The sequence below is a fragment of the Rutilus rutilus genome (assembly GCF_951802725.1).
Source record: "Rutilus rutilus genome assembly, chromosome: 6".
Taxonomy (NCBI): domain Eukaryota; kingdom Metazoa; phylum Chordata; class Actinopteri; order Cypriniformes; family Leuciscidae; genus Rutilus; species Rutilus rutilus.
In genome coordinates this window covers 5090871-5101361 of record NC_140214.1, presented here as the reverse complement: position 1 = coordinate 5101361, position 10491 = coordinate 5090871, and the positions used below count along the sequence as shown (strand labels likewise).

Sequence of the window (10491 nt, the reverse complement as noted above, 5' to 3'; positions counted from 1 at the left end):
TTTCAGACACAGCTTATGTGAATTATACGGTAACTCTGAAGTATTCGGTAACCCTGAGGACCCAATTAGTATGCCAGTAGTATGCCTGATCTAAATCTGTTCTCGCGATAACTTGTAGCTAACGTGAGCTGTTTTAGTGTTATTATGTGGTAGCTTTATGTAGAATGCTAAATCCCGCTGCTATATGCAAGGTAAGATTAAATTAAATTGTATATTGTATATGTAAATTGTGTATATTCTATAGCTAATATTTAAAATCTCAAGTTGCGTCAATAGCAGGAGAAAGACCGCGAAATTTAAAAATACTACTGTTAATGTGTCACGAAATGTAGTTTTAAGAGTTTTTCAGTCGATAATGTAGTTGTTTCAATCTCAAATATGTTGTTTGTTTATACAGATAGCGCCTATTTAAAAATTTGATCTGACGTTTTCGGAGATGTGAGATCGAAGGGATCACCGGGTGCTCAGCGCTCATGTATCCCGCTTGGAACAACCATACCTCGGCTGATGAGATGCTGAAGTCTGCCGCTGGTCTTGTGTATCGATCGTGTACGATCTTTGATATCATTAATCTATAATTTGTTCCCTGGCAAATCGTTTTGGCTGAGGGCAAAGTTTTAGTTTCATAATTTTATATAACGTTAAATTATTTAGGCTATTTATCTTTAACGTTGTAGCCTGCTGACTTATGTTTGACTGAATCGTTTTACTTCATTTATTTCTTGACTTGTATAGCTTCTTATACCTTTTAGGCTGCTTTTATAATGGCTATTATTGATCAATAAAACTGAAATTATAGGCTGCAACTAATGCAACCACACATACACACAAGTTCACACATAACTATGAAAACAATCTACAACATAGCGACACTTTATAGTTAACTTAATGAATTACTAACGTAATGATAGCAGTAGCACCAAAACATACTTTGCAAGATTAAGCGCTGTTTTATATGGATTAACCCTTTCATGCATAGTGGTCACTACAGTGGACAGCTATTAAAAAAACATTTGCTTAAATTTGCACGGGTTTTGATGGCATAGTTGCACATCAGCCTCTTTATTGGACCCGGGTGCATCATCCTATACATTGCAACCAAGTGGCAAGCCGTTGTGTTTCGATTTTTTTCCCCTCCAAACCAAGATGGTCAATGGTCAGTCAGAAATGCCAAGTTGCTCCGGAATATTCAACCATTCCTTCTTTCCTAGGAGACTCTTGTAGGTAAAAAATTTTTTGCAGCATCAAACAATATCTAATGAGTCATATCACAGTTAAAATTTCCAAGTTTTGATTTTAGATTGGGAGAAAAATCTGATCAATTATCTGTCCACTGTAGTGGACCTCATGCATCAATATTTCAGCTACAATTCATACTTATACTGTGAATAGTGTTTTTGAAAATACTTAATCTGCAGTGACATTCATGTAAATAAATGTATTTGTATTATTAGAATGTAACGTGCTTACATAATGTATGTGATTTTATTGCATTTATTTACTCATAACATCAAAAAGTGATCTGATTATGTAATGCATGTTACTTGTAATGTATTACTTTGCTTGTAAATGAGTTATAATTGAGAAGAGTTGTAAATGAGAGAAAACTTCTTAATGAGTTTGTCTTAAAAGCCCTTAAAGTGATGAAAAAAAAAGTTCTGATGCTACCATTGCTCTGTTACAGCGGCAGGGAGACGAGTTAAAGATAAAGAGTCAACTTCTGTACTACCGAGTCACCAAAAGTTCCTGTGGTAGAGACAAGACACAACTCGTCTTACCCGAGAAGTACTGGTGAGAATTGTCAGGCGTTCTGCTAAGAAGTTCATTGTGCAGGGGAAGTAGAAAAAATATAATTGCCTTTTAATGTGTTATGCAGGGGCGGATTAAGGTGGTCAGGGGCCCCTAGGCTGCTCTTTGTGTGAGGCCCCCCCACTAAAAATGTATTTAGTGCCATACATGGCCATACGCAACTACAGTGAACTGGCATACACACACATTGAGACAGCCAACACTACAGTGTTTTCTTTACATTCCTTCAAGTGGTGGACCACAACAGTAAGACAATTACCACCACACCACGTAGGTAAAATGAAAAATTGAACATTACAAACAAACCACAAATACAAACAAGGCCCAGTGCTTAGAATCAACCATTTAATTATGATCAAGAAACACTGGCAGTACAACCAAAACTAACATAATAAACAGAGGTGTAATTGTTAGAGGTTTTTTGTTTGCGCCAGGCACGGCGTTATGGGTGGGCCTGACGGGCTTAGGCCCACCCACTTTTCAACAGGCCCATCCAAAAATTTCCTTCAAAAAAAAAAAAAAAAACTTTAAATATATTCTAATTTTGGCAGAAATTATAAAAATCGACAAAAGCTCATAATTTGTGCTAAAATAGTGTAAATATTTAGTTTTAAAAACAATTTTAAAAAGCTGGTTATGTCTATTTTGATGTTTCTGCGCAAGTTCGGCAGACAGTGAGGTTCGGGTTTGTTCCGATCAGAGCTCTTGAGCGGAGAGCGCATTTCTGAATATCCCGCTCCGCTCGCTCATTCCGCAGGCTCGCTCGCTCAACCCAGAATGGCCTGATACTGGTTCGAAAATATGTGGAATAAGGGCTGCCTCAGACTAAATTTTTTTCTAGTCGACTAGAAGTTGTTCATTTAAGCCTTCGTGGAAAATTCGCCCCTTTATATTAATTTAATTACTTAGGCTATAATGAGCGTTTACGTAGGCCTAATATATAGCTGCACTCAAGCGCACAACCACATGCATAAAGCTTGCCACAAAGAACCGGTAAAAGTAATGATTTTAATCAATGATTATGAATGTGTCTAAAATAGCAAGGAGACATTTAATTATTTATTAATAAACTGATGTTTTCTGTGTCGCTGCAAAGATGAAGTTGACGATGCGGTCTCGCCATGAACGCCAGAGAGAAATGCACATTTCATATGGATTACATATTCAGAGAGTAGCCTATTTGTTTTGAATATTTTTGTTTAAAAGTAGACATTTCAAGCTCACATTACCTTTTTATGTCTCTAATACAGGTGGACATCTTTATTACAAGACTGCAGACGGATCAAACCGTCTAGTTGTCATGGATGAGCAACAGAAGGAACGAGTCCTTCGGGACTGCCATGACAGCCCAGCTACAGGTGGGCATCAGGGGATAACAAGGACATTTAATAAGATTGCAAGCGCATACTACTGGCAAGGCATCTTTCCGGACGTCAAGAAGTGGGTAAGATAATTGTAGACTCAAATTCTTGACCCACGAGATGGTTTCATACAGCCCCTCAAGTGTAAATAATTAACTCATTGGTACGTTATGTAGAGGCCACGACATATTATATTGAGAAACATGTGGATGACAGTCACATGTCTTGTCTGAAGGTAAATGAAAATCTATTAAATTAGAAATTTCAAGGGCAGGGGACACATTTACTTACTTAAAAATATTTTAAAGGACCTTGATGAGAATGACACAGTCCTTATTCCAAGAATTGTTGGTGGACAGAGCCCCGAAAAGGGAAACCACTTCATTTTGTGGGTATGTGTGTTTTTTAAAAAATACATTTTTACTCAACAGTTGTTACTTTGGTTAAAGCGGTTTCTGTTTATGTTGTAAAGGTCTTGGATGGTTTGCTGAATCGTATTCGAGTTTACGACCCCACTGGCAACTACAAGTCAATTTCTGCGATGGACCTGACTATACTATGGTATTATGTGCTTTATAAATGTCAAAATTGTTATCTTTATTTACCAATGTACATTTATTAATTATTTTTTTCTTTTGCACAAAAGCAATGCCTTCCGAAATACTTGGGACTTGGGAAAATGGACTGTTGAGTACCCAGAACAGTGGAGGCTGGCTGACTCTAACAACTGTGGGGTTTTGGTTTGTACAGTAAGTTAAATAAATGCTTTTATTTATTTATTTTATTTTATTTTTATCTACATTACTTTAACAACTGTGTTTATTGCATTAGATGGCAGAAATGGAGGTGAGGGACAAATGGACCTCTATGAAAAACGAGGTGATACAGGGAGACGATCTGTGGCATCTGAGAAGATATCACGCATCATCAATGGCAGCATATGACGTATAAAAGGTATGTGTAAAATGTGTGTCCTCATTCATACAAATCAACTTAAAAGTTTAATAAATCAAGTAGATCGATGATTTTGAAAATATAGGACAGTCGAGGAGGTGGAAAAAAAAGGAATTTGTTCTCTTGTCAGTGATACTGAAATTCAGGTACATATAAGACTTTACAAAATTTAAAATGGCTAGATATTGTTTGCTATACTAAATATTTTTTTCAGGAGTTGTTTCAAGGAATTGTGAAAGGCTCACTGAAACCCACGTGGAACAAATGGTGGCAAATGAAGACTGGGAACATGGCAAAACCTAAGAGCTTTCATCCAGCCTTGTCAGCACATGTTGAGGAACTTCTAGGACACATCGACAACATTGTGTTTGAGCAAAAGAAGGACAAAAAGCTTGAACATATCGACCTTGTAATGTGTGAACTGATTCCTGAGGTAAGCATTGATGAGAAACTGATGGCTGATTTTTATATGTTTTGGTGAACTAACTCATTAAGTAAAAATTTTTTTTTTAATCTTTTGTTGTACAGATCAGCCTTATAATACTGAGACGAACGGAAGGTTTCAGTCACTTTTGGGCTGATTTATCTTATCTTGTGGAGTGTGTCATTAAAATAGCATTTTAATGTCACAACATCCCAGGTTCAACGAGCTAACTACGTTCTGCTGCGTTGCACCTTTGGGCTTGCATATCAAAGTAAAAACAGTGAGTGATGTTCCATAGCACTAAAGAAAGACTTTGCAAGTGTGCAGTTGCACATGACGTGTTGCAGCATGTTTGTGTGTTTTTGCAGAGTTCCCTCAAGTCAGTCCATCCATGACACCTCAGGTTCAACGGGCTAGCTGCGTCTGCTGCTGCGTTGCACCTTTGGGCTTGCACTAATAACACATCTCTTTGACCTAGCATTCACATAGCCTAATAGCATTCACATAGCCTAATATGGAATTATAGAAGTCTATAATGTGTTATGTGAATGCTAGGTCAAAGAGATGTGTTATTAGTCTAGCTTTGAACTGACTGAGTGTGTCTGCTTCCCGGACAATGGTAGGAAGACTGTTCCAGAGTTTTGGTGCTAAATAGGAGAAGGATCTACCGCCAGCAGTCGATTTTGATATTTTAGGAATTATCAACTGGCCGGAAATTTTGAGATCGCAATAGACGGGAACTCTGCAAAAACACACAAACAACACGTCACGTGCAACTGAACACTTGCAGTCTTTAGTGCTGTGAAACACCACTCACTGTTTTTGCTTTGATATGCAAGCCCAAAGGTGCAACGCAGCAGCAGACGCAGCTAGCCCGTTGAACCTGAGGTGTCATGGATGGACTGACTTGAGGGAACTCTGCAAAAACACACAAACATGCTGCAACACGTCATGTGCAACTGCACACTTGCAAAGTCTTTCTTTAGTGCTATGGAACATCACTCACTGTTTTTACTTTGATATGCAAGCCCAAAGGTGCAACGCAGCAGAACGTAGTTAGCTCGTTGAACCTGGGATGTTGTGACATTAAAATGCTATTTTAATGACACACTCCACAAGATAAGATAAATCAGCCCAAAAGTGACTGAAACCTTCCGTTCGTCTCAGTATTATAAGGCTGATCTGTACAACAAAAGATTAAAAAAAAAAATTTTACTTAATGAGTTAGTTCACCAAAACATATAAAAATCAGCCATCAGTTTCTCATCAATGCTTACCTCAGGAATCAGTTCACACATTACAAGGTCGATATGTTCAAGCTTTTTGTCCTTCTTTTGCTCAAACACAATGTTGTCGATGTGTCCTAGAAGTTCCTCAACATGTGCTGACAAGGCTGGATGAAAGCTCTTAGGTTTTGCCATGTTCCCAGTCTTCATTTGCCACCATTTGTTCCACGTGGGTTTCAGTGAGCCTTTCACAATTCCTTGAAACAACTCCTGAAAAAAATATTTAGTATAGCAAACAATATCTAGCCATTTTAAATTTTGTAAAGTCTTATATGTACCTGAATTTCAGTATCACTGACAAGAGAACAAATTCCTTTTTTTTCCACCTCCTCGACTGTCCTATATTTTCAAAATCATCGATCTACTTGATTTATTAAACTTTTAAGTTGATTTGTATGAATGAGGACACACATTTTACACATACCTTTTATACGTCATATGCTGCCATTGATGATGCGTGATATCTTCTCAGATGCCACAGATCGTCTCCCTGTATCACCTCGTTTTTCATAGAGGTCCATTTGTCCCTCACCTCCATTTCTGCCATCTAATGCAATAAACACAGTTGTTAAAGTAATGTAGATAAAAATAAAATAAAATAAATAAATAAAAGCATTTATTTAACTTACTGTACAAACCAAAACCCCACAGTTGTTAGAGTCAGCCAGCCTCCACTGTTCTGGGTACTCAACAGTCCATTTTCCCAAGTCCCAAGTATTTCGGAAGGCATTGCTTTTGTGCAAAAGAAAAAAATAATTAATAAATGTACATTGGTAAATAAAGATAACAATTTTGACATTTATAAAGCACATAATACCATAGTATAGTCAGGTCCATCGCAGAAATTGACTTGTAGTTGCCAGTGGGGTCGTAAACTCGAATACGATTCAGCAAACCATCCAAGACCTTTACAACATAAACAGAAACCGCTTTAACCAAAGTAACAACTGTTGAGTAAAAATGTATTTTTTAAAAAACACACATACCCACAAAATGAAGTGGTTTCCCTTTTCGGGGCTCTGTCCACCAACAATTCTTGGAATAAGGACTGTGTCATTCTCATCAAGGTCCTTTAAAATATTTTTAAGTAAGTAAATGTGTCCCCTGCCCTTGAAATTTCTAATTTAATAGATTTTCATTTACCTTCAGACAAGACATGTGACTGTCATCCACATGTTTCTCAATATAATATGTCGTGGCCTCTACATAACGTACCAATGAGTTAATTATTTACACTTGAGGGGCTGTATGAAACCATCTCGTGGGTCAAGAATTTGAGTCTACAATTATCTTACCCACTTCTTGACGTCCGGAAAGATGCCTTGCCAGTAGTATGCGCTTGCAATCTTATTAAATGTCCTTGTTATCCCCTGATGCCCACCTGTAGCTGGGCTGTCATGGCAGTCCCGAAGGACTCGTTCCTTCTGTTGCTCATCCATGACAACTAGACGGTTTGATCCGTCTGCAGTCTTGTAATAAAGATGTCCACCTGTATTAGAGACATAAAAAGGTAATGTGAGCTTGAAATGTCTACTTTTAAACAAAAATATTCAAAACAAATAGGCTACTCTCTGAATATGTAATCCATATGAAATGTGCATTTCTCTCTGGCGTTCATGGCGAGACCGCATCGTCAACTTCATCTTTGCAGCGACACAGAAAACATCAGTTTATTAATAAATAATTAAATGTCTCCTTGCTATTTTAGACACATTCATAATCATTGATTAAAATCATTACTTTTACCGGTTCTTTGTGGCAAGCTTTATGCATGTGGTTGTGCGCTTGAGTGCAGCTATATATTAGGCCTACGTAAACGCTCATTATAGCCTAAGTAATTAAATTAATATAAAGGGGCGAATTTTCCACGAAGGCTTAAATGAACAACTTCTAGTCGACTAGAAAAAAATTTAGTCTGAGGCAGCCCTTATTCCACATATTTTCGAACCAGTATCAGGCCATTCTGGGTTGAGCGAGCGAGCCTGCGGAATGAGCGAGCGGAGCGGGATATTCAGAAATGCGCTCTCCGCTCAAGAGCTCTGATCGGAACAAACCCGAACCTCACTGTCTGCCGAACTTGCGCAGAAACATCAAAATAGACATAACCAGCTTTTTAAAATTGTTTTTAAAACTAAATATTTACACTATTTTAGCACAAATTATGAGCTTTTGTCGATTTTTATAATTTCTGCCAAAATTAGAATATATTTAAAGTTTTTTTTTTTTTTTTTGAAGGAAATTTTTGGATGGGCCTGTTGAAAAGTGGGTGGGCCTAAGCCCGTCAGGCCCACCCATAACGCCGTGCCTGGCGCAAACAAAAAACCTCTAACAATTACACCTCTGTTTATTATGTTAGTTTTGGTTGTACTGCCAGTGTTTCTTGATCATAATTAAATGGTTGATTCTAAGCACTGGGCCTTGTTTGTATTTGTGGTTTGTTTGTAATGTTCAATTTTTCATTTTACCTACGTGGTGTGGTGGTAATTGTCTTACTGTTGTGGTCCACCACTTGAAGGAATGTAAAGAAAACACTGTAGTGTTGGCTGTCTCAATGTGTGTGTATGCCAGTTCACTGTAGTTGCGTATGGCCATGTATGGCACTAAATACATTTTTAGTGGGGGGGCCTCACACAAAGAGCAGCCTAGGGGCCCCTGACCACCTTAATCCGCCCCTGCATAACACATTAAAAGGCAATTATATTTTTTCTACTTCCCCTGCACAATGAACTTCTTAGCAGAACGCCTGACAATTCTCACCAGTACTTCTCGGGTAAGACGAGTTGTGTCTTGTCTCTACCACAGGAACTTTTGGTGACTCGGTAGTACAGAAGTTGACTCTTTATCTTTAACTCGTCTCCCTGCCGCTGTAACAGAGCAATGGTAGCATCAGAACTTTTTTTTTCATCACTTTAAGGGCTTTTAAGACAAACTCATTAAGAAGTTTTCTCTCATTTACAACTCTTCTCAATTATAACTCATTTACAAGCAAAGTAATACATTACAAGTAACATGCATTACATAATCAGATCACTTTTTGATGTTATGAGTAAATAAATGCAATAAAATCACATACATTATGTAAGCACGTTACATTCTAATAATACAAATACATTTATTTACATGAATGTCACTGCAGATTAAGTATTTTCAAAAACACTATTCACAGTATAAGTATGAATTGTAGCTGAAATATTGATGCATGAGGTCCACTACAGTGGACAGATAATTGATCAGATTTTTCTCCCAATCTAAAATCAAAACTTGGAAATTTTAACTGTGATATGACTCATTAGATATTGTTTGATGCTGCAAAAAAATTTTTACCTACAAGAGTCTCCTAGGAAAGAAGGAATGGTTGAATATTCCGGAGCAACTTGGCATTTCTGACTGACCATTGACCATCTTGGTTTGGAGGGGAAAAAAATCGAAACACAACGGCTTGCCACTTGGTTGCAATGTATAGGATGATGCACCCGGGTCCAATAAAGAGGCTGATGTGCAACTATGCCATCAAAACCCGTGCAAATTTAAGCAAATGTTTTTTTAATAGCTGTCCACTGTAGTGACCACTATGCATGAAAGGGTTAATCCATATAAAACAGCGCTTAATCTTGCAAAGTATGTTTTGGTGCTACTGCTATCATTACGTTAGTAATTCATTAAGTTAACTATAAAGTGTCGCTATGTTGTAGATTGTTTTCATAGTTATGTGTGAACTTGTGTGTATGTGTGGTTGCATTAGTTGCAGCCTATAATTTCAGTTTTATTGATCAATAATAGCCATTATAAAAGCAGCCTAAAAGGTATAAGAAGCTATACAAGTCAAGAAATAAATGAAGTAAAACGATTCAGTCAAACATAAGTCAGCAGGCTACAACGTTAAAGATAAATAGCCTAAATAATTTAACGTTATATAAAATTATGAAACTAAAACTTTGCCCTCAGCCAAAACGATTTGCCAGGGAACAAATTATAGATTAATGATATCAAAGATCGTACACGATCGATACACAAGACCAGCGGCAGACTTCAGCATCTCATCAGCCGAGGTATGGTTGTTCCAAGCGGGATACATGAGCGCTGAGCACCCGGTGATCCCTTCGATCTCACATCTCCGAAAACGTCAGATCAAATTTTTAAATAGGCGCTATCTGTATAAACAAACAACATATTTGAGATTGAAACAACTACATTATCGACTGAAAAACTCTTAAAACTACATTTCGTGACACATTAACAGTAGTATTTTTAAATTTCGCGGTCTTTCTCCTGCTATTGACGCAACTTGAGATTTTAAATATTAGCTATAGAATATACACAATTTACATTTACAATATACAATTTAATTTAATCTTACCTTGCATATAGCAGCGGGATTTAGCATTCTACATAAAGCTACCACATAATAACACTAAAACAGCTCACGTTAGCTACAAGTTATCGCGAGAACAGATTTAGATCAGGCATACTACTGGCATACTAATTGGGTCCTCAGGGTTACCGAATACTTCAGAGTTACCGTATAATTCACCACACCTGTGGTAACGGTACACGTCAGGGAGGATGGATGGGAGGAAGAGGCCAGGAGGTAGGCTATGGAAGCTTGTTTCCGCCACAGAATAAAACATTTTAAAAGATAATTGCGACTTTTTATCTC

General features: G+C 37.5%; 1 protein-coding gene and 1 long non-coding RNA gene across 3 annotated transcripts; both read right to left on the bottom strand.

The window, feature by feature from the left end:
- Positions 1-5061: 5061 nt before the first annotated feature.
- On the bottom strand, positions 5062-7014 carry LOC311292242 (uncharacterized protein). Of its 2 annotated transcripts, XM_084411852.1 has the most exons (9): positions 6978-7014; positions 6821-6904; positions 6652-6740; positions 6464-6566; positions 6259-6381; positions 6113-6173; positions 5826-6044; positions 5555-5730; positions 5062-5466 (listed from the first exon to the last, which is right to left on the bottom strand). In XM_084411852.1, exons 1-5 carry the CDS (start codon positions 6990-6992, stop codon positions 6262-6264), a joined length of 411 nt encoding a protein of 136 aa, XP_084267978.1. In that variant the 5' UTR covers positions 6993-7014; the 3' UTR covers positions 5062-5466; positions 5555-5730; positions 5826-6044; positions 6113-6173; positions 6259-6261. The 2 variants fall into 2 exon arrangements, with proteins under 2 accessions (XP_084267978.1, XP_084267979.1); XM_084411853.1 differs by lacking the exon at positions 6113-6173.
- Positions 7015-7189: 175 nt separating this feature from the next.
- LOC311292243 lies at positions 7190-10330 on the bottom strand. The gene is made up of 4 exons (XR_014627693.1): positions 10192-10330; positions 9834-9985; positions 8592-8698; positions 7190-7323 (listed from the first exon to the last, which is right to left on the bottom strand). It is a non-coding gene; the product is annotated as an uncharacterized lncRNA (long non-coding RNA).
- Positions 10331-10491: the final 161 nt, after the last annotated feature.